The sequence below is a fragment of the Oryzias latipes genome, chromosome 21, assembly GCF_053564925.1.
Source record: "Oryzias latipes strain Hd-rR chromosome 21, Olatipes_Hd-rR_3.1".
In the NCBI taxonomy this organism is placed as follows: domain Eukaryota; kingdom Metazoa; phylum Chordata; class Actinopteri; order Beloniformes; family Adrianichthyidae; genus Oryzias; species Oryzias latipes.
In genome coordinates, this window is record NC_136257.1 from 20,561,131 (window position 1) to 20,585,765 (window position 24,635).

The following is a 24,635-nucleotide window of genomic DNA, read 5'->3' on the forward strand; positions in this document are numbered from 1 at the left end:
ATAACCCTAATAAAATAGACTGGACCCACGTGAAACTATAGATGCAGGCACAAAACCCAATCCAGACTACTTGGCAAACAATATTTTTTAAATTGTACATTTATGCTGTTAAACAGACATCTGAAACACATTTCTCTCCGTTACCTTCAGTTGCATCTAATAAAAAACAGTGGCATCAATTCAGCTGGCATATGCTTTATTATGAGGGTTATTTCCAAAAATGTATCATCATGAAGGTATTAACAGAGGAAACTCCGCTTGATTTAGTTTTGGTCATTATTTAATTCAGTTTTTCTGCTCAAACATTTCACCAAACAAAAGTAGGCATATTGCAAAACAAATACATTTATTCTGAAAAATTAATCACCTGTTGATACCAGACTGAAGAAGTGAAAAAGCAATCTCTATATGGGGAAAAATAGAATTTTTAAAGTTCTAAAGTAAACCTTGTTAGTCAGACTAATCAGTGCAACCTAGAATCAAACCCAAAAGGATTCATATTTGGTAAAAAATTATATCAAGGATTTTACCCAGAATTCAAAATGTTTGCTTTAACCTCTTAAGACCTGAGCTAATATTTGAGGTAACCCTCTATCCATGTAGTCACAGGGCCCCAATTAAGAAGAATTAACTACTGTGGTAATATAACCCAAAATGTGATGTCAATGCATGTGGATGCCAGGTCTTAAGGGGTTAAACCATGTTTTAGGAATAAAATAAAAGGGAGATGTGGAGATAATGCATAAATCTGTCTTTTAACTGTGTAGTTGAGGTTGGACGGCAATGTAATAGGAGGTTTTAGTTTTGTGGTTTTGTAACAGGCCTAAATTTCTAAATTTGCCACTCCAGCACACAACATGGTACACGTGTGATTTTGATTTATGGTTGGGTTCTTTGTGTCAAAAGCAACTGGAACAGTCATCCTTCAAGACTCACTGGGGTCTGGTCTGACTTGTACACATTATTAGAATTAAATTTGGACAGTGAAAAAATGCTGGCTGAGGGAAACAGAGGTTCCAGTTCAGCAAAAACATAAAGCAGAGTCAATCAGCAATTCCACAAAGCATGGCGACCAAACGAACCATCTGCAAAATGCAGGGATACGTTGTTTGAGTAATACAAATAAACAAAGTTTAGAGTCTGGTTAAAGAGATTGCTAACTGTAAAGTGTAATTGTGTGATAGATTTGAGTGGAGCCATCTGTTAGGGACTTTCTATGGTAGACAGGTTAGGATCACACCAGTTTTCAACTTCAAATTTGTTTTCTAACTTTTTTTCTGATCTCCTGATTTGTGGGTTAAAGTGACATGATAGTCTATATTTAAACCATAAGATTTGCTTAACCTTTATGTGGTGTTGTGTGCAGAAATCTATGTCATAAACACAGCGTACAGTCTAGCTGTCTTCTGCTCATTAACCCTGCAGCATGCCTCCACTGGACCAAAAACGCAAGTAAAAAGAGTTGAGCCTGATGTTGATTCAATTCAAAATTGGTGAGCAAAATTTAAATTTTATCCAAAGTGTAGGACTTCTATAATTTCTGCCTCTATTTGCTTTGCCCTGCCCTTGTAATTCCTGACCAATGAGTGAAGTGCTTTTTAGTCATGTGGTTTTGTTTACAAGCTTTAGCTCGGAACAGGAAAGTATGCTTCACAGCAGTCTGATTACAGACCAAACGCAAGGTTCAGGACTCGATCCGGTTCAAATTAAGTGGAGTCGGTCGGACAAAGGATTTTCCCATTCTGATACACCCTTAGATTATGTTTAGGCTATGCTTCTTTTTTAAAAATCATGTTTAAAGTCCCATCCTATAATCATTTTACCTATTTTCAAAGTCTCCCCAGCGGTTGTTTAATTATGATTATGACAAGTTTAGCCAAAACCAAAAAAACCTGTGTCATTTTCTAGAACATAGTTTCTGCAGAGAATCGAGAGGTCATTAAAAATTCACCTCTGAGTTGTGGCAGTTGGCTAGATGAATTCCGCCCCTTCCCCTGCCTGTAGCTGAGAGCTCAGAGCAGGGAGCATATTTCCAACATCACAAACAGCTCTTTTTCGGATTACTTTTTTTGTCTGCTCCTGATCTACACTGGTTTGAATAAAGAAATACTCAGAAATGCAATTTTCATCTTAATTTTCTTTTCACATCATCAGAAAAATGTGACAAGAACATGTTAAAAACACCAAAAACACAATTTTCATCAGAGTACATCTTTTGAAAGATCTATAGAAACCCAGGACAAAAATATTTCATTAATTTTTTATCTAAGCTAAATTTTAATTTTCTGGGTCCGCAAGTAGATAATGCTTTGCAGGACTGGTAGTTAATGTATTTAGATTTGTCCATGTTTAATAATAATTTAGTGAAATAAAAAAAACAACTTCTAAAATCAGTTTTTTAAGTTCAACTTTGTTTTCTGAATGAAAGGCAGTAGTAGTAGTATACATTTAATTGTTTTTTGTCTTCCTTTAATCAATGAGATAACTTGGAAAGCGTTCTAAGGAAAAAATCAAGAGGATACAGGAGTACATAGAGCACATCTTGTTTCATAAATGTTTTCCTTCTAAACCTCAAAACTGTTCCCGATTGTCCCTATTAAAATTAATCTCTTAAGTCTTCAGGCATTTCTGAACAAAGTACTGAATCTCCTTTTTTCATGTCTCTATTTTGTGACTTCTCAACATGTCATTGGATGTCAACAGTCAAGACGATTTCCAAAGGATGTAATGAGTAATTCTAAAATAAACTACCCACAAACATTTGGAAATGCAATAGGACACAAATAACCAAAGTGTAAAAGCAAATCCTGCAGAAACATCAGAGGGGGTTTCCCACTTGACAGTCACAAGAGTATCATGTCTCTTTTTTTCTTCCTGTTTCCTTCTTTTGTTCTTCAAATTAAATAAATACTCAAAGCTAAAGTTGAGCATTTACTTCCTTTACCACATAAATATTTTTGAGTGCTCTTTTGGCAAACTCTTGCTGAAGTTAAGAACTGCACAAAAAAATTACAACATGTTGGACTCCATCATATTCAAGGCTTTGCCACTCCATAGCTTAACCCAACTCATTCTGTTTTATTCTTTGTGAATGTAAGTGACATTAATTTTTGCTATCTTAGATGACCCCACCCTTACTTACATTGACGTGTTCTCCCTACCATGACAAAGGTGGATAAAGGTGGAAAGATTTCATGTAATCCATGGACACCAGTGAAGATCACAAATCATTGAAGAAAAAAGGTTCAGCGCACTGTCTAGTGGGTCTAGATGACCCAACTCCCAATGGTAAAGTGCCTAGGATAGCACAAGGGTTACAGTGACAGAAGTGACGAGTGACTGAATTCCTCACATTTTCTTAGAATAAGACACGTCAAAAGCAGAAATTAAATTGTTCCATTGTGGCTCCAACTGAATCTGTCATTCTCGAATGTTCTAGATCTACACAACCTGCATCAGGCTTGAAGACATAAACAATGATAATTATTTTTTTCCTTTTTTTAGTTGAAAAGAAGGATAAAAATTGTGAAATGAATACCCGATCTTTGAGACTACTGTCATGCTCAGCCAAGCAATTCAATAAATCCACAAAAATATGGAGTTAATTCAGTCTCAATAATCAGAAATGCACACAACCGGTTTTACAAATGCACACGCTCCGATTCACAAATGTCATTTTATGCAAACGTGAAAAATAAATTCGGAAATACACACCCTGTGTTTCACAAACACACAGATTGTGTTTCACAAATGCACACTAAATGTTTTACAAATGCACAATAAGTGTTTCTCACAAATGTGCACACTGTGTTTCACAAAAAACATTTTAGAAATTCACAATAAATGTATCAGAAATGCACAGTAAGTGCTTCACAAACATGATTTTTAGGTACACATGTGATGTGAACTCACAGATCATTCGAACTGCAGACTGTGCATTCAAAATCCCGTTCTCGTTTGTGAATCTCCCCGTGTGTGAGAGAATTTTCTACGGTGAATATTGAGACTCATCTGACGGAGCGGGTCAACTAATGTCACCATTGGCTAGTGAATCTGTCAATCAAACTCATCGGCAAAGCAGGCGGGTTCGCTTTTAACCAATCGAATGGCCCCTTACACTCCTCACTTTCAAAGTGACGAAGGAGGGAGCTGTTCAGCACAGCAGTTGGGAGGACGCGGGCGGCAAACATGGCGGAGAGGTCTTCTGAACGGGATCAGTCTCAGCCCGTAAGTAATGCATTTATTTGATCATTCCCTCGTTGTACGTCCTGTAATGTTATTGAATACTAAGTTGAAGCGTTCTCCTTTGCCAAGTGACATGTGTGAATGCTTTATGAACACTGCAGCCGAGTCGTTTGCAGAGTACCCCCACCGCAAATTAGCTTAGCTTTGTTTTGCTTAGCCTGTGCAAGTTGTGGCTGTGTGAGTGTGAGTGAAGTTCAAGCCGGTGTCGGTTCAAGCTAGCGTCTACAGCCAATGATCTGTAGGTTCTTAACATGATTCATAAGGAACTAAGGGGAAAAGCATGCCGGATTTACAGCAGCAAAGAAAGTTTAATAAAAAGTATTGATTTGGAGACGGCGATTTGTTTAAACACTGATGCTATGCTATGCTATGCTAACTAGCTAGTTGTTCCGTGTGCTGCCTTTATGTAAACGCGATCCGGGTTAAAGTTAGACACAGCATTTTCACAACCCAGACTTTAAGACGGGGTGGATATGTTCAACAAAGTTAATTCATATGACATTCATGAAAACGGCATTTTTTAAATATAACAGACATGAATCCACTGTCTGTTGAATGAAAGCAGCCTCATTAAGTTTCTAACGTTAGAACCCGTATTCATTGTGATGACCAGCCCTGTGAGATTGTGTCAGAGTGTCAGCCACTAAAATCCCCGTATCTTTACTTCCAATGACGTAATGACAAGAATCCCAAACATTATGTTTTTAGGCTGTTTTGTAGTCGATAAGTAGTCACAGAAAGGGTGGATGGGAGAAATCAGCTGTCAACAGTGATTAGAGTAGAAGTTACTGTAAGTATTACACACAGGCTTCCTGTGATCAGTGTCTTGTCTCTGATTTTTTTAAAGGTGTTCTTTACTACAAGCTCAAGTAATCATAGCAAGAGTGTTTTAAAAAAATTCCCCTTTCATATATTTGAAAATTATGTAATTTAAGATAAGACAGCTAAATTATCTAATCCATGTTTGTTGTTTTTTTTATTTATTCTCTAGGAATTACTGAAGCGTGACAGCGTGACAATCTTTTGTTCCTCGTGCCATCAGGCAATACAACTCTCTGGCAGGGGATCTTACAAGTAATTTCTTTTAATTTTACCCACTGATTTTCCAATTATTTACCTTTTTTTATCAATCTTTTTATTTTGTGATATTTCTATTTGTAATGCATGTGTGTTTATGTTTTTTTAAGATGGCCATTTTTAAAAAATTTCCTCAGGGATTATTAAATACCCTTCTATTCTATTTCATATTTTATCATCCTATTGTATTACTGTTTTACCTGTCAATTGGGAATTTAGCATTTTTGCCGCCGTAAACATCTGTCAGTTGAAAGTATTTGTACTTGTATTCCATGTATCCTGTACCTGAGAAGATAGCAGACAACAACTGTGCAGACACCCATTTGGCCTTCTTCAGTGACGCTGTGAACGTTTATGGCTTTCCTCTGAGGTATTCATGTCATTCATAAAGAAATATTTTATTCACATATCAGGCAGTATAAGTACTTGGTTATTTGTACAAAAATAAAATTACTTTTTTTAGACTCCTCTCCATAAACAAAGGCAACTCTAAAACTCTTTCCCCTCATGAATAACATTTTACCCCCCCTTAACAGTCTCTCTCACCTCATTTTTTCCCCAGTGATACATGTAACCCACTCCTGCAATTTTTTTAACCTAGAAATTCTACTTATTGGCATCATACATAAGAACATTACATTTTAAACTGATGTGTACCGTATTGGCGATGCATTTGTAATTATGTGTTTGAGACATGATTTTCATGTTATTGTCAGGGTGAGAGGAGATCACGGAGGAGAAAATGTGGGCATAGCCGAGTTAATGCTCACAGTACGTACAACTGACACAAACGGGTTCATTGTGGGAAAAGTGTACACACAATCAACGGTGAGTTGAACCTAGTTTTAGAAGCTTTAATATATACACAGGGCTCCAGACTGCGTCCATTTGGTCGCATTTTGCGACCAAAATTTGAGAGTGTGCGACTGAATTTTACACCCAGTCGCACATGTGCTACCAGTAAATTTGCCTCCTCCACCCTCCGTATTTTTTATACATTAAACATGAAAGGAGCACGTCAATGATCGATGAAATGAGAGATGAAATCATCAATGAGACGCGAGCGCACACGCACGCACGCAGGCAGACACACACACTCGCGCGAATACTCATGAGACTGGAGCACACGCGAGCACACGCGAGCACACACTCGCGTTTCATTGAGTGATGCCTGAGGCGGCCAATGCGTCTGAGAAGAATAGGGAAAGTCACTGCAAGTGGCTAAAATATGTGGAGGGGCGGGGCCTAGAGATAATCGAGCGCGCGTAAACATCCGTGGGAAGGAAACGGAGACAAATATCATCACAACCTGATATGTGCGTCTGAGCTATGAGCAAGCGAACTATTGATTCGTTCTTCCGACCTGCAGCTATTGTACCAGTGACAGAGTGTACAGCAGGGGTCTCAAACTCGCATGAAGTCGAAGCTGCAGCGAGACTGAAAGAGACCAGGAATTAGGAGTTGTCCTTAACATTCAATTTCGTTTTAATATGCCTCTCCCCCTAAGTATGAGCTGTGATATTACATCTTTTATAATTATTTTAATGTTTTGTAATGGATGTAGCCTTTTTTTAATCAGTTGGTATTTTAAATTATTTTAATTGATCAGTGAACTACAAAAAACCCATCAGGACGCATGTCCCATAATGCATTGTTTTGTAGTCTGTAGTAGGGTTGGGCGATGTCCCCTAATTTGGCCGTTGACGATGTTTGCTGTCAACCATCGGGATGGACGATGACATCGTCGGGGGGGGGGGGGGGGGGGGGTGGTATTTTTACATTTTTCGTTCTTATATAACTGCTATTCGTTATTTTGCTTTTTTCATTTTATTTCCCAACTAATGGTTAATCCGCGATGATCCAGTATAAACTGAGGGAAGTGACTTTAACAGAAAAAGTAACAAGCAAAATAGAAAAGAAGTGGTCCGCTCCTGCACTTAACTAGCGAAGTGGACCGGCGGAGGGCGGATTTACAGCTTTATGTTTGATGGGAAGGGGGGGGGGGGTACATGAGCGGTATGTGTGGGAGATTTAAGACTGCGATCCGTCCCGCAGCTCTAGGGGTACGAGCTATAAAACTCAGAACCGGATCTAAACGTGTGTCTGAGCACAGTTCGGATCGTCAGCACACACAGCGGTTTGAGCTTCAAAGCAGAAATTTCGCTCAGTCCTTAGAAAACATTCAATCAATCACGTGGATTTGTGTTTCCAGTCGTGTCCCGACTAAATAAAGGCTGATGTTATTCTTACATGTTTACGTGCAGCCAGCAAGCAGCACCATCCAAAGCTAATGTTGTTAGCCCGTGTTAGCATACTGCTAATCCTGGCTACGTTCAGAAAAAGCACTGACCACACGGATTAAAATTCAAATGATGAGCGAACAGGTGTTTCATAATAACCGTAACATTATTAAAAGCACGTTTAGAAGATCGTCTCGTATTTTACCGAGCTGACATGTCAATGTATATAGCTGCTCGCCGCTGTTATCGTTTTGTATTGAATTGTTACCTTCAATAAAGTTTGGAAAAAAAGCCGCTCGGCGGAAGTTGTATCCTCTTCCGGTTTTCAAACTGCGCATGTGCGAATACTGCGCGTGTGCGAATGATTTATTCCGACCGAAATTGTGACCTTAGTGAACGTTTTTATATTCTGAAAACATTTTTCTGGGCCCATGTACACGGTTGGATTCCAATCCGACCATTGATCCCATCAAGATATTTTGTACATGTAACCGCGGCTTATGATGTCGACGCGCAACGTGGCGGGGGCGTGGCATCACGATGGTGGTCTCTCCATCGGGATGTCAGTCACCCATCACGATGGACGATGATATCGTCCATCGGCACAACCCTAGTCTGTAGGGCAGCTTTTAGTCAGTTCAATACTAAATTTCCAGCTGCGTTCGCTCTGATTGGTGTCTTGCTCTCACCCCTTTCTCGGGATATTTTTGTTTTGATTGACAGGTGATGTTGGAGCAAAAACAAAAATATACGTCACACACCAGGTGATCTGTGCAGTGTTGCGTCCATCTGGGTGATCTCAAACACGCTTATTGTGCATCTTGGCTAAACCTATTTGGTGTGACCAACATGAATTTCCATCCTCTAATATTTACATACATTTAAGTATTGTTTGAAACTGTGAAATTACGAAAGGTTACTACGGTAATCACTTGTTACTAAAAACTTTTTTTATTCTAAATGCATGGTATTTTTTTAACTATTTTTACTTAGTTGTACTGTCGTGACAGCGATGGTGATGTCAGTTTACCTTCATGTTGCATCTTCAAAAGTGCAGAATAAAATATGACACTGAATTAGAAACAGCACATTGTAATTTCTGCATCTATTATTAAAGTATTTATTTGTAATACAGTGGAAATTAGTAGATTTGGTTAGAATGTTGATTTACGGTATGCGACCCTAAATTTTCTGGTTGTGCCCCTAAAATTTTCAGTTAGGGGCCACTATGCTCCTAGTGAAAAAAGTTAGTCTGGAGCCCTGATACATAAAAGTGAATGATGTATTAAAAATAAATCTGACAATATAATATTTCTTTTTGCTTTTTTCCAAATACAGGATTGAGCTCCTCTGGTGTGATGTCTTCGTGAGTGTTACTGGTTTATATTACAACATCCTGCTCTCTCCTGAGGACCAAGACTTGCTCAATATCAGTCACATCACGTATTCTGCAGCCATTACATTTTTCTACCACGCATTCAGGCCAGTTTGGATGTCTTTAGTGACGCGTGGGACAGCCATCCAATCAGGACGGAGCAAAGCATGACACCAAATCAGCCGTGGCAGTTGGGCTTGACCCAGAACCCTGTTTCTGATCCCCGGGTAAATGCTTTATTTAATCTCACTGTACTGGACAACTGATTTGTGTGCAGTTTGACTAAAGTGGAAAGTATCAAGAAGAGTATCATGAAATCATAATGACTACAGTGAATTTTCGTCGAAAATGAATGAAAAGGATTATTGTTGTGTGGTGCAAACAATTTCCCTAAATTGTTTGTTTGTAGGAAGAATAGCACATCTGCAAGTTCAAAATGCATCACAATGCATGGCCTTATGAGCCATCAGATGTACTAATGTCACTACTTTGTTAAGGTTCACTTATTTGCAAATTATAAACAGTTATGGAGATATGAGGTCTGCCTGCAAGCAACAATATAAGTTATTATTAGTCGGTCACTGTTCCTACATAATCTAAAACACAAAAAAACAGTGCTGTTCATAAACAGTATCTTTTTTTTTTTTTTTGTCAGGGTATGCTGGTTCCAGAGATTGAATGGGAGGAGAGTGGATCCATGACTGAACCTCATCCTGGGATCAATGTCCTGGTATGGGACAGTCCTCTTTTGGGTCCACAAATGTTGGAACTGCAAGACGACATCAATCCATTGTGGAATTCAGACCGTTTGGGAGTGGACCTACATCTTTACTGTCCAGTGTGTTTAGAACTTAATTTAGGCGACATAATTACATACAGAAGAAGAGAGACTGAGGGGAGCAAGACAGAGTTCAAATCAATACTGCTGTATTGTTCAAGGGACTTCATTGTATGTAAGGAAGTTATGAAAATTAGTTCCAGTTTAAATAAAATTCAAATCAGTAGAGATCCCACATTTGCTTAAATTTTGATGTTTTAATCTGTCCATGTTTTCACTGAATTTTACTCTGCAATAAAGGGTGAATGTTTGCACTTTGTTGTTCTATGACCATCTTTTGTTGTGTAGTATTTAACCAGCTATAAAACCCAGAGAGATGAGGATCTTTTTTGCAAGGGTGACCTGGCCAAGAGGTGTATATGTATATGGTTACAATATAAAATCAATGACATTTGAGTTATTAAAAAAATAAAATTAAGGTCAAGCAAAGTGACTTCGGGCTGAGCAGGGGGGGTGTATTGGGTATCTGTGATTGACAGTGAGATGAACTTGAGGTAATGTAGTCCCACTGCGTGGTACGGAGCAAAGTGATGCCAGTTTCTCCACAAAACCTGTGGAAGTTGAAGATTTTTCTCCTCCACCTTCATATGATCAAAACCGAAGGGAACCGTGTCTGAGTGTTGAAATGACGCTAGCATGAAAGCTAAGAGAATAACGTACAAACGATCCCGAGTGAAACATTCATTTTAAATCTCATGACCAGTACAGAGTTCGATGGATTCAATGTCAACTGCATTCAACCACTGTTGCCTTGCTTCCAGGTCCACTGAAAAGTTGCACAAGCCAGTAATTTTTGACAACCGAAGGCAATAAACCGACAAGCCATGCTAAGGCTAACACGCTAACGACCGACTGGTCCAGAATCAAAAAAGGGCGGGGCTTTTGCCACCCGCAGAAAGCGTAGAGAAAGTGTAAGGGGCCATTCGATTGGTTAAAAGCGAACCCGCCTGCTTTGCCGATGAGTTTGATTGACAGATTCACTAGCCAATGGTGACATTAGTTGACCCGCTCCGTCAGATGAGTCTCAATATTCACCGTAGAAAATTCTCTCACACACACGGGGAGATTCACAAACGAGAACGGGATTTTGAATGCACAGTCTGCAGTTCGAATGATCTGTGAGTTCACATCACATGTGTACCTAAAAATCATGTTTGTGAAGCACTTACTGTGCATTTCTGATACATTTATTGTGAATTTCTAAAATGTTTTTTGTGAAACACAGTGTGCACATTTGTGAGAAACACTTATTGTGCATTTGTAAAACATTTAGTGTGCATGTGTGAAACACAATCTGTGTGTTTGTGAAACACAGGGTGTGTATTTCCGAATTTATTTTTCACGTTTGCATAAAATGACATTTGTGAATCGGAGCGTGTGCATTTGTAAAACCGGTTGTGTGCATTTCTGATTATTGAGACTGAATTAACTCCATACAAAAAAGACATTAGGAGAATGCTCCTCTGGAAAACATTTAGCCTGCTTAATAATGTAAAGCCTTTTTGGGCAGAACACCAATGAGGGATATTGAAAACAAAAGGACAAAGAAAGAAAAGTTTAGTAGTTTCACAAACAATCATACTTTAAAAGTCAGTAAGCTCCATTTCCACACATGGTGTTATTTTGTTGCACTTCTAGCTGGTGAAAACATTTATATTTAATTTTGCATTCAAGATGATACACCAAGAATGTGGAAAAAATCAAAGGAAAGATAGATCAGACTTAGTTTTTAAAAACTCACGGATTCTGTTGTGTCTGCATGGGTGGCTAAATGTAATAAGGGTGTGCTTAGGTGCTGAAAGTGATGGTACTGCTGACTGGCAGAGATTTAATTACTTCCCTGATTGACACTCCTTGCCCTGAAGAGGCTGTCTGTGGCTTCTATGCTCTTTGTGTCAAGGAGAGCTATGCCAAATACTTCAAATGTGAAAACGGACCCTGAAGACACATGTATTGCTACCTACTGTTTGTGTGTGTGTGTTTGCAGAGACAGGCTATTCAAATAAGAAGGACTACTCATGGGCAATTTTTCAGCGTTTGAAATATGATCAAAGACAAAAGTTGCCACAACACCTCACAGCAGCATCAGAGCCCATCTCCAATGCCAGAGCTTTTGTAAAGCAGCTTTATGATCTCTGCCCCTCACACACACCTGATCACTTAGCTCAGTTCTTTGGAATTCTAGTTTAATGCACACACCCACACAGAAGGAGAGGAGGGAGAAGTGTCAAGAGTTTGCTACTGACTGAACTGATGAGGGGGAAAAAACTTTTTTTCTTTTTCCTATCTTTTTTTCCAACTGTCATTCTTTATTTTAGTCACAGTGAGCAATGAAACCTGGGGGACTTAATCTTTATAGAAGTATTAAAATGTCAAACTTAGCATCGGAAACTAAAGGTAAGAAACGATGGCAGGAAGTAGAAATAAGAAAGACCCACCCCACTGAAAATCCTGTTTTTGGTGGTTTTAGCATGTTCTTCAGGCATGTTGCTGATCATGGAGGACACATATAAAGAAACTTCAGCTTAAAATAACATTTTAGAGTATTTTTTTATTCAAATCATTGTGAATCAGTTGGCATGTATCTCAAAACTGTGTGCCTGGATAGCTCCAATAAGGCCTGCATTTTTTGTTGCACCAGCAACGATAGGTTGGGGTTGTGGAGGGGTTGTAAGATGGGACATAGTTGAGATGGATAACGGGAAATGGGGCAGGCTTTCTCTGTGCCAATACTCTCCCGCACAACTCAGATGTAAATGTCCAATGAACTCCTTCCCCTCTGCAGAAACGACAGTTATTTTTATTTATTTATTTTTTTGCCTAAAAACAGCATAATACTGTATAATTAAATGACCACTGGGGACTATTTTTACATAAATCAAAAGACGATCAGAGAGGTACTTTAAGAACAAGAATAAAGAGAACAAAAAAAGGAGAGAACAAGGAAAAAGAGAACAAGTTGAACAGAAAGGTCATATAGGTTTTGATTTGCTGGAGCACATCTAGCAAAAGAAATCTGGATAGTACATGCCATGGTAGTTGCAATCAGCAACATAACTCAGATTTGAACAGACAGATCCATGCTAATTAAATAAAACAAGCAGTGATTTAGTTTTGACTCAATGAAAGAGGAGCTTAAAGAGAAAAAAAGCTGTGGAAAATAAGGCTAATCAGCAAAATTGGAGGAATTTGACAAAGATGATGTGAAGTGAAGCCATGTTCATGACCTCAAAGTGATTATCAAATTCTACAGTTTTTTTTTTCTGTCTCATGGCTTGCAGTGGCATCCAACTGAAAAGAAAAAGTGCATTTAGGGTGAATATTACATTACCTAATGACATCGTGGCACTTTAATCTTGTCCTACAGCCTTTTTCCAATCCAATCTTTCTTTAATCTGACAAACCATCCAGTCAGCATGCACCTCTGATATTTTTAAGTATTAAATTTGTTTGACCCAAGTCATGAACCAGCCATCATGACTGATGGGCCACTGGGAGTCACTTACTGTTACTTATTATCGTTCACTTCTGAATTAGGTTATTTTTGTGTTATCTTCAGAACAAGTTCATCAAAATAAAATGTATTAACCCTTGTTCCTACTCCCCCATAAAAATAAATTAATAAACACAAAATGATACTAGCCAGCTACTGCATAATAATAACTCACATACAATAAAACTTAGACCATACATCTTTATTGAAGAACACTTTATATAAAAAATAACTTATATATACAGTTACACTATGTAATTTTTTGTGTGTTTCAACAGTTGGACTATATGTGTTATTGAGGTAAGTAATTCATGTTTAGCATGGGTATAGTTCCATAGCATCATAAATGTCAGACCAAATTTTGCACATCTCATAAGATATCAGCTCACTTCACCAGTTTGTGTTTATACAAAAAAAAAAGGGTTTTCTTGGTATTTTTAGCCCCTAAAGGAGCATATAAGTAAAAAAAATTAATAGAACTGGTTTCTTCTGTGCACCAGAACCCAGAAAGTACTTCTATCTCCCTTTAGGGACTTCAATTTTTTTTTGAATGAATTGTCTACAATATTTTACAAACAGGGTTTGTGACCTAACACCAAATTATGTACCTAATAAACATGAGAGCTGGAGACCAGCCCCAGGTTGGAATTGGGAGAAAAAAACAGCAATAAAGAAAAATATTTCTGCAGAGGGTTCATGGTATGATATTGTAGTAGCATCCATCAACTTAAAAAGAAAAGCATTTCTACACAGTCAATGAAATGGTAAAGCTTCCCACAAAACTTGAGGCTTAGTAGCTGGAGATACTAACAGATTTGGTTAATTAGTTGTGTAAAAACACATCATTAAATTGTACCTAAGAACAAAATCATCTGGTCCTTTCAAAATCTAAAAATGATGTAAAGTTCTGTGTGTGAACAACTCTGCATGTACATTTCGAGATTTGATTACTTTTATAGACGGATGAAAGCAGAAATTTCTCTCAGATGTCTTTGATTCTTCTCAGGATGATGGGCACTAACGGCGTCCTCTCAGCCTTTATGTTAGTGTCACCCCTTGTCATTGTATCACACAGCTCTAGCCGGCTGCCAAATTATCAGCAGTAAGCGCTGCTCACTCTTGCAGCTATTTAGGTTTTAATCAGTAACATCTGGATGCAACTTACCCTTTAATTTCAGTGAAAGTTGCAAGACAGCACTCTGTCCTTCACAGTTTTTGTTTAGGCATTTTAGCTGTGCCAATTAATATCATAGTAATGTATACAACATGTTGTTTTTTAGAGTTTGCTCACACCAGTACCTCATTTTAAGTTTTTTATAGACCAGATGATTTTATCATCTCTATATAAACATCTTTCAAACCAAAATAGCACATGCATTTATTTTCTGTGAAAATATGGCTCAGATAAACGTCTTTGTCTTAGAGCCAAATTTTCTAAGCCATGCACACAACGCCTAACTGACTTCAGCTGTTTTTTTTTAGAACTTTGGGTAGAACAATCAGGTTTTGTTTGTTAGGGAGAGGGAAACTTAAGTCCTCTCAGAGCATTACTGAGTTGACCACAAAAGCTGCTGGTGCTACCTCAGTCTTCACAGTTCAGCAACCCTTGAGGCCGTTAGTCACTTTCCTGTCCTGGCACTGCTCATTTTAACGCAGTAAGGGTTTTATAGCATTTCCACTGGGCTTTCAGCGGTTAAGTGGCCCTAAATGCTTAATAAGGTGCTGGAAATCACAGGCACTTACCACCCATTCCATAAACCACAGCACTATAGCCTATTAGGCTAATGGGGAGCCACACGCCCAATAATTATAGCTGGCGGCAGCACTGCCCCAGAGATTGAGGTGTAGGGGGAATGACTGGCAAGCTTGATGTGGAATGGTTTGTGTAAGCAGCATTCAGAGGGTCACCAACATGGTTACTGGTGAGTTAGAGAGTGTCTGTTAAACTTATGGACTGTGGAGTGTGGTTTCAGGCAGCACGCAAAGAGAACATTGGGTTCATCCATCACTGTTAAAGATTAGACATAAAACACACATTATAAAAATAATACTTAGTTTTTTTGTTGTTTTTAGATAGGGTTTGGAACTTGTTCACTTACTGCAAGTGAATATCATCCATATTTTCACACGTTGCTGTACATTACATATGCTGATCAAGTGATAAACTTTAGCTTGTTATTTTACCAAGCGCTCACAAATAACTTTGCAGTTCCTTCAAAACGAGAAATATTCTCAAATGTTCTTGTCTTTTTAAGGATTCAGCCAAAGGCATAAAAACTTTGATGAAGGTCCAAAGTTTACAGGCGGGTTTACCCGATGAAAGCTGACCCAAAAGATGTTTTAGCATTTCCATGTGGCCATGATGGTTGAATTACAAGTGGGGGGCTTATTCCTACTGTCTTTTCTCTGTGATGACAACATAGTCAAAGACACCGTTATTAATGTTAACTAATACTGTGGTTGGATCAGATCCTCCTTTTTTTGCACAGACACTAAGATCTGGTTTCAGAGACTGAAAGATGAAACATACGGTTTGGTGGCAATCCAACGTGAGAAGACCCAGTGACAGATCCAATTATAATGTCCACTGTGTCCATAGTCTTGTAACCTTCACTTAACTTAGTACTGATTTTTTTTAAGAGTAAACAAAAGTTTATATAACTTGTTCATGTGTCCAAAACACAGCTCACATTTCTTTTAAATTCCACATCATTTGAAGAAAATAACATGCTGGTGGTAGAAAACAAAAACTAAGTAGTAACTCCTCTATATAAAATATAGCTAAAATAGCAAACTAGAGTAGTTTGAATTTAAAGCTTTGGTACTTTTCAACCTCTGAATCCTGCAGCGCTTGGATTAAAAAAATAAAAAAAATTAAAAAAAAACATTTTGGTCCATTAACTTCTTGAAAGAAAAGGGAATTGTGGAGAGCAACATTCTTCATGTGGTGGGATACTGTTCATCCAATTCAAGTCTTTGAAGTCTCTGCTCCACCAAATATTTAGACACTGGCACAGCGCGGGGATGGAGACGTACACGGGGAAGGACAGACTAACTGGCTGTGGAAACTGTTGACGCTCTGCCGTCCAACCAGCGCCACTATCTCATTGCTTCCGAGCACATCTGCACAGAGGGACTCCACTGCATCCAGCCTCTCAATCTGCACCAGGCGGGCAAGGAGGTCTGGGATGCTGTAGCCTGCGGTGCTCACTCTCTCAAATAGCTGAAGGCCGTCGCTCATGCCACCAATCTCGTCACGCTTCAGGCCGAAACTCTCTGCCAGATGTCTCCAGGTTTTGACCACAGCTGCATCACTGCTGTAGGAGGAGCTTAGCATGCGGCTGGCCTTCTCCAGGCAGTCAAAGGGAAGCTCCGTGGGGCTGAGACCTGGAAAAAGGAATGATTTTAAAATGTATTTTGTAAAATCCTAACTGCTTTCAAACTGTACTGATCATCCCTACTCACCCTCAGTCACATGGCAAGTCCTGGCATACAAGTCTAGGATTTTTTTCCTTCGACTCTGCAGCATCTGTGTGGTCACAAGAAAAACATTGATCAGAAACTCTGATCAGTTCAAAACCATGTCCTGCAAAGAACACTGTCTTCAAAATCTTCCTACCCCGGGGGTTTTATTGTTGTTATTGATTGCGTTCATGCTGCTGACGTTGCTGCTGGTGATGTGGTTGGGAGCCTGGGTGTTGTTTGCCTGGCTGCCTGCAGAGGCTGGGGTGCCATTGCAGACCACTCGGTGGTCCAGGAGGCCCAGAGAGAGCAGGCAGAGGTCGGGCTTGTAACCCACGTTAGCTTGACACAAGTTGTGGTTGGTGGCCTCTGACGATCTCAGTTTATCCGATGTCGGCTCCTCGTCACTGTCAATGCTGCGGCTGAGCAGCTGCTCATTTTCTGATGATGCATCATTTTCACTGCACATACATGATCACACTTTTAAGCATTTAGTAGTAAACGTCTGTAATGTTTAACCAGTTCTTATTCAATGAAGATCTTCAGTCATTGACCATTTTATTGTCATTCATAAATGAAAAATTATATTTTTTTGGTTTTCAGATGTTTTAAAGCAGAAAGACTTTGTATGATTGTATACCATTTGGAGGGAGGTGGTTTTTTTGCGTTAATTGTAGTTGTGTTGACAAATTCATCCATGCTGCTGCTTTTCTCACACTCCAGCTTTATATTTAGCGGTACAGCTGCACATGAGAACCCATTATTTTCTTGTAATCACTACAACTCCACTCCGGCTACCATAACGCTGTTATTTATCCAAATAGTGGCAGCCAGTGTACAAAAGACAGATTGTTCTTGCAAAGTCAGCAGGATGTGTGGAGAATGAACAAGATAAAACTGTTTTGCTGGCATGTCTGCTGGTTTTTTAAGCAGTTCCTCTGAGGGACTTCAGTAACCCCACTTTAACAACATGATCTTATGTGAGATTATTATTATTATTATTTTTTTATCTCTGATTCTTGTCTGTTCTGGACCCTTTCTATAGCAAAGGCACCTTGTTGACAGAGATGCAGACAGAATGCCATTGTTCTGATATCTCCTCAATTTTAAACACACACACCCAAACTCACAAAATGTCTTTGATTCCCCGACATCCAACACCCACTCTGGCAACAAACATAGACTTTGGACATATTCTGGCATGTTTTACCGCACCATTGACTGCTATTGATGATAAGGAGTTTGTGCGTTTGCGTCAGTGTGCATCTTCTATTCTTTTATTTACATCCTTTTGTTAAGTTTTGTTAAAAAAATAAAGGTATTTGAGCATGAAGCTGTAATCTGTGTGCTACACAGCTGCACAGATTTCCACACGTCCCTCTACTCATTCGTCCTAAAACAGCCTTGTGTTCTCATGAGGGATGAGATGTATGCAGACATGAAGGTGAGAAAAGCATTGGTCTTTTGTTGTCTGCGAGGACCTGCGTTCACCTGGTGGTGGTTTTATGTGAAGCTTGGAATAAACACCCGTATCCACCCAGACATCTATGTCCTTTGTCTGTCTCAATGTTTTTTCGGCTTCAGGGCCCAGACATGCTGCTACTACCTTACCTACACCCCACCCCCACCCCTTTCTGTCAGTTTCAATCCCACATAATGAGCTATCTTCTTTATAGGAGGAAAAAGTGTCTTCATAAACCACACAAACTGTTTGTATGCGCAGTGCCGGATTCCCTCAAGCAAAAGAAAAGCAAAAACACCAGAAAGCATGAGTACATGCTTGTTTGGCGGGAATTTTGGTTTTGGCAAATTCTGCTGTGTTAAGTCTTCACAAGCAGTCATAAAGAGCATTCAAGAGCAGACAGTACCCATGCAAGAGTCTTTTACTAAAATGGAGGTTTCTCTTACCTTTTTACTGTCTTCTGAGGAGAGGCTTTTAATTTGTCGTATTCTTCTTTTTCTGGGAAGATTACCACATTGTCTGTAAAATAAAAGAATTCACAGCTTAACATTTTCTTTTTGTTTTGTTTTTATTTTTATTAGTCATGGGGCTACTGCAATTTACCCCAGCTGTTGCCCTAGAGGCAGGGCAGACCCTGAACAGGTTTTAAGTCCATCATGAGACCACACAGATCCTAAAACTACCCACATAATTTTTCCTACCTGGGGAATTTTAAAACCACCTAATATACAAGATGTGACTTTTCTAAACCATAACATGTTCTGTTTTGGAACCAAAGAATGGAAAAAAAGAAAGAATTTACAGTCAAAATGATGATTGCTAAATATGTTGGATACCTGGCCATGTAAGTAAATACCCACTCCAATGAAAATTATGTTTTCTGAACATGTTCTTGTGGCATTTTGTCATGATGGAGGATATATATAAAGAAAATTCAGATAAAAATTTCGTTTCTGAGTATTTCTAAGTGCTGTGAAACTGGAACAGACGAAAAAACTTTGTTGGAAAAAAGCTTGTATCTGTATCTATTCCGATTCAAGCACTTGCAGAGAAAAAGATCCATGTACTCCTTTGTTTTCCATGTCCGAGCTAACATCTGGCTCTAAACTGCATGGCTGGATGGCTCCAAAATGTATCGCCACTTTTGTTGCATCGCAAATGTTAGGTTGGGGTAGTGAGGCGCTTTAAGATAGTGAGAAAGCTTACAGCCCAGTGGCAGACTTAAACTGCGCCGTAAATTTCTAATAAACCTCTGCCGCTCTGCAGGAACTATGTCTTAGAAAACGACACAGGTTTTTTATGTTGGCTAAAAAGGCATGGTAACACTTAAAAGACCCCTGGGAATGCTTTTAAAATAGATCAAAAGATAATTGGAGTAAGACCTTAAAAATGTCAGTAATTACTTGAACTCTGGCACAGAGCCTTGAAGTGTAGTGAGTTCTGTGAATGTAAACCTGATTGTTAGTTGTAATTCATCCACTTTTGATCCATTTGTGTCATTAAGTAATTTTTACAATTTTATTGTTATAAAATTTATAAACCAATTATTGATTTGGTTCTTCTTCTGAAAAAATACACAGGCACACTTAATGTCTTCTACTTTCTTTTAATCTCACTTTTCCACATGGCAATAAGAAATGAAAGGGTTTTGTTAAAGCCAAAGTTCTTCATTTCTTAATTTCCTCTGTATTTCTCTGTTGGTTTATTTTTTTAGCCATGTTTGGACGGCCATGGTGCAGAGGTAGAGGGGTCGACCTCTGATCAGAAGATCACAGGTTCGGTTCCTGTCCCGCCTGCCCATGTGTAGAAGTGTCCTTGGGCAAGACATTATAATCAACATTGATCATGGTGGTTACAGGTTGGTGCCAGTGTTCGGCAGCAAAGCCGCCATCAGTGTTTCAATGTATGTGCATGGGTGAATGGGATCGTGACTGTAAACCGCTTTGGGCCTCAAAAAAGGTATAACACACTAGTATACAACACTTACCATTTAAATTTAAAAAGCTAAGGCTGGAGAATACATACAGTTATTTAGTTAATTTAGATAGAAAAATTTGTGCACAATAAAAAGATTAGCTGTTTCAACATGTATGTTTGAGTATACACAAGAGGGAAAGAGTTCAAGTATCTCTAATCTCCTTGCACTGTTAGCTCATCGTCTGCATTAGTGTCAGCTGGCTCCAGTAGAGCTCCAAGCAATGCACTTTTTCTTTCACATAGACATCCAAAGAACATTTGAAACCAGCCAGCCATTACAAAGACAATAACAAGAACTCAACGTTATAACTCAAATCCAGACATCATATCCTAATAACACTAGATTCATTCAGTCATATGCTTTCTGCTGTTGTATTTCAGCAGTCCCAAATTCTCAATGGCCAAAATTGCAATATTTAGCTTCTGTGTGTGTGTCATCCTGTTCACAGTGCATTTTGGTCTGGAGAAAATTTTAAAGTGCATCACAGTAAGAAGAAATGACGCCCAAAGCAACGTATGGCTTTAGCTTTGAAAATGTCACATTCCTGCATGATGCACTCATCAATCTGCAAGTCTGTCAGACCTCTTATGCACACACACACACACACACACACACACAGACGTACGTGAAAGTACAAGCACGCACATGCATCTTCATAGATTCTACTGTGAATCACCCAGTTTCGTTTACAGTATTTGACAGACACCTGAAGCCAACATTAACTTTTTGTTGAAATTCTATAAGATCAAATAGGTGAATAGCTAGTTTGACAATGCACAAAGCCTCACTGAGCACTACGTTTGTTTTATATTGGATTTTAAATGTGTCCCATAAGCCTCAATGCTCAAGAAAAGATTTTGTTCCAAAAACATGATTCTTTTTTTCACTGCCAAATAGCTGATTCTTAAATGGCTACAAAATGCAGCTTGTAGCTTTAATTAAAAAGAAAAATCGCTACCAGCTTAGCCCCAAAGCATTCTAGGAAAGCCATGGATTTAGGTTGTAAGCTGTCTATTACCGTGTGTAGCTCAAAAAAATAGGCAGTTAGTGAGTTACATGAAAACACGTATGAATGAACTCTGAAGCAGCATTAAGTAGACATGATATACATTTGCTTTATCTATTTAAGCTTTAAAGTACCTTAACGTATACTGTTTTATGAGTACTTTGATGTAGTTTTGAACACATCCTTAGTCATCTGATGAAAAAAAAAAAAAAACTTGGGTGGTCTTTCTGCAAATATTAACAAAATTACAGACAATTATGCTTCACAGAGTTCATCCATCCATTTTCTATACCTGCCTATTTTTGTTCAGGGTCACAGGGTTGTTATAGCCTACCCAGCCACTGTTGGGCAAAGTTAAACAGTTAGCCAGTCCATGGCAAGGCCATTCTGAGTCAGAATCCCACACAAACTCACATTCACATCTAAGGGATGATATAAAGTCACCAAATAACCAATGAAGAGGGTTTTTGAACAGTGAGAATAAGATAGAGTACCTAGAAAAAACCCTCACAAGCACTGGACAACATTAGTACTTTGTATTGTATTAGTGTAATATGGTATGAGTATATATATTAAAAAAAACATTGAATTTTGAGTGACTTGTTGACATTTCGGCATGTCTCTTCAGGGGTCGCCGAAGTGTATTTCCAATGATTTACAGGTGGTCTGACAGAGATTTTTACGCCGGATGCCCTTCCTGACACAACCCTGTTTATTATCTGCAATGGGGGCTAGCAGAGGGAGACCATGTGGCAGTCCTGTACTTAACCAATTGAGCTATCCGTCTTAGGTTTCTCAATGGCTGTGATGCAAGTTTATAAATAACAAGTGGGAAAGATAGTTTTTATTTTCTTGCCATTGCACTGGCATTTGCTGTTTCAAGTTTACTGTGCTCACCTATTTAGGTCCTTGAAAAGCTTGTAAAATGTCTTCATGGCTTTTGTACCCCTCCCTAGCTGTGACAGTGGTCTCCCAAAATACATTGGGTGAAATAATGATGAAAATGAATTAGCTTGTATTGATTATCATGAATTCACCAACAAAATGGTGTGTTTTTTTTCCAGGAGTGTGATGTTACATTTGAAAAGTCTGTGTAAAAGTTTATAAAAGTTCTGTGGGGGGGAAAAAAACATCTTATATTTTATATATAATGTATTGGTGGTATATCTTCTAAGAGTACAGTTTTCTAGTTTTTATTATGGAGTATGTATTGTTTTTTATCAGGATGCGGCTTGTTTTAATCCATTTTGCTTGTAGAATGTAAAGAGTTGCAATTACTTACATTAAATATATTCTTAAATGTTCTTTTATTTATGGGTACAAAACATACAATCAAGGTTTAAATCCACAACGCCAATAGCAATATTAACAAGTTGACTAGATTTTTTTCTTCCACCAAAGACTTTTAAGTATCCGAGTAGAAAAACCAGAATAAGCTGAGCATGTCATTCACTGCTGTGAGTTTCTGACTCACCAGGGACATCTTTCTTGTCCTCCAGTTTGTTTGTCTGAGCCTCCACTGCTTTCACAACTTGTCCAGAACAACATGCTGTCAACAAACACAGCATCAGGCACAAACCTTACTAAACTGTAACAAGTAGCCGTGCACACATGATGAATGTATGACTCACCCTGGCCATTAGGTTTGGCTTTCAGGATGTAAAACATGATGATGAGCACAATGGCTATGGCCATGATGAAGATGGTTGACATGGCAATGATAAGAGCTGTTGCAAGATGACCCTGTCCTGGAGAACCTGCAAAGGGTAGGTCATAAAGTAAAGGTATTAGATGGATGAGGGAGCAGAAAAAGAAAGGATTACCAAGATGGTGATGAATGGGGACAGGCAAAGCCAGGCCTGCATTTCCTTTTTTGTTTATACCTTTACCTGGATGAGGGAGGACTGTTGTGCTGCCAGGGTTGATAGGGGGTTTTATTATTGCTTCAGTGGTCTTCTTGCCTGTAAAATATAAGCAAAGTTCTCAAGATATTTATTTTCTTTATGTATTAGTTAAATATTTTGCTCACTCTGGCTGCAATTAAAAGCTATAGGCAAATGGGTGGGTTCTGAGGAATAGCCCCCTACACTTTGTTCTTCTGCACTTGTGCACAAGTCTCTTGACTCTCCAACACAGGATATTTTGGGTTGCAGAATGTGTTTATTCTGCTAAAGCGCAAAGAAATAACAACAGGTTGGACGGGTTATAGACGTAGTCTAAAAACTATTTTTTCTACAAACAAAGAAGTAACCCTAGTTTCCTGTTTCAAAGGTTCTTTACCCAGTTTTCATGCAGCGTTGCGCACACTGTGAAGTAAGATTATCCAGTCACATCTGGTGAGTTTAGGAGCTTGATAAAAAAAGAAACTCTTGCTTGCTTGGATGTTGTGTTACTACTGTAATGACCTCCATCACACATGGGTCTGCATTGACATTCTGGATCCTGCTCCCAATACAGAAAGCATATCAGCCAGTTTGAGAAAATGTTGAAAGTGTTCCTTCTGGATTATTTCCCATCTTAGATTCCCCAGGATGTCATTTGTAAACAGTGTTAGACAGAACACATTTTCTCCTCTTGAGATGATTGGCTGTAAGTCGGTTTGTTTATTTTATTGGATCATTTATGTTCAATGCTAGCTAAATGTTCAGAAGAAGGAAAAAGTTGGATGGTGCTCCTGAACCCATGTTCAAACTCCAAACTGGCCTCAGTTCTGACTATTGACTGCATATGAGAACTAGACTCAGTGACCCCTCACCTCTTGCGTTCAAAAACGAAAGTACCTGATTGTCCCAAAAAGCTGAAATCCCATTGACTTCTATTGAGAAATAAACAACTATATGTCATTCTACTTGTCAGAAAATCCATTCTTGCTCAGTTACATTTTTAACATATTTTTGTCAATCCTCATTTTTTTAATAATATTTAGGCGGTAGTTTGAAATGTTTGATTGACAGATTCTTCCGAGCTTGGTTTCAAGTATAAGGGGGTGTAGACTTCCAACAAGCTCACTCCTAATTGGGAAGAGTAGTTGCCATAGAAATGTTGAATGGGCCAGACTAGGACCAATCCCTGGACATGGCACTGTCCATATTGCAAAAGCAAATTGCAATCTAATTGAATTAATTTAGTTGAAACTGTAATCAAGTAATTTTCTATAGGTGACATCACACTCACCCAGTCCAGTTCTCATATGTCAATGATTCTGACATAAATAAACACTCCAAAAAAGCCTTTAAAACCTAATTAGCAGGGAAGATTTAAGTGACAAAAAAGTTTTTTTATTAGTTGAACGGAAAAAAATGCTCTGAGGAAAGGAATAGAAGTCATGAGTTCACGTGCAACTTTTTTGTGAATCCTGTTGTTATTTTTGCATTTCATCCAACAGTGCTTCTTCACATCACTTTACAAATAAAACTTTTTTTTACTGCAGATTCTCAGCCCTAATAGCACTTAAACTTG

The 24,635-nt window shown here is 38.6% G+C and overlaps 2 protein-coding genes across 6 annotated transcripts in view; one reads left to right on the forward strand and one right to left on the reverse strand.

Annotated features, from left to right (window-relative positions):
* The first annotated feature begins 5,264 nt into the window (after positions 1-5,264).
* LOC144988841 (uncharacterized) lies at positions 5,265-10,029 on the forward strand. The gene is made up of 5 exons (XM_078939875.1): positions 5,265-5,319; positions 5,616-5,692; positions 8,901-8,928; positions 9,045-9,164; positions 9,593-10,029. Exons 4-5 carry the CDS (start codon positions 9,105-9,107, stop codon positions 9,959-9,961), a joined length of 429 nt encoding a protein of 142 aa, XP_078796001.1. The 5' UTR covers positions 5,265-5,319; positions 5,616-5,692; positions 8,901-8,928; positions 9,045-9,104; the 3' UTR covers positions 9,962-10,029.
* A 3,420-nt stretch (positions 10,030-13,449) lies between these two features.
* The window catches only part of edar (ectodysplasin A receptor), a 35,054-nt gene continuing 23,868 nt past the window's right edge, over positions 13,450-24,635 (reverse strand). For 2 of the 5 annotated variants that reach the window (XM_078939002.1, XM_078939003.1), the window contains exons 6-12: positions 23,060-23,137; positions 22,808-22,933; positions 22,651-22,725; positions 18,639-18,711; positions 16,888-17,191; positions 16,734-16,797; positions 13,450-16,655 (exon numbers count right to left, since the gene is read on the reverse strand). In XM_078939002.1, the coding sequence (XP_078795128.1) occupies positions 16,270-16,655; positions 16,734-16,797; positions 16,888-17,191; positions 18,639-18,711; positions 22,651-22,725; positions 22,808-22,933; positions 23,060-23,137 (1,106 nt within the window). In that variant the 3' untranslated portion in view covers positions 13,450-16,269. 5 annotated transcript variants of the gene reach the window in all.

What these genes read in the sequence shown, in the direction of transcription:
- LOC144988841 (XM_078939875.1), top strand. Translation starts at nt 9,105, where the DNA reads ATGACACCAAATCAGCCGTGGCAGTTGGGCTTGACCCAGAACCCTGTT. An exon ending in ACCCTGTTTCTGATCCCCGG is followed by an intron (nt 9,165 to 9,592) that starts GTAAATGCTTTA and finishes TTTTTTTGTCAG; the next exon opens with GGTATGCTGGTTCCAGAGAT.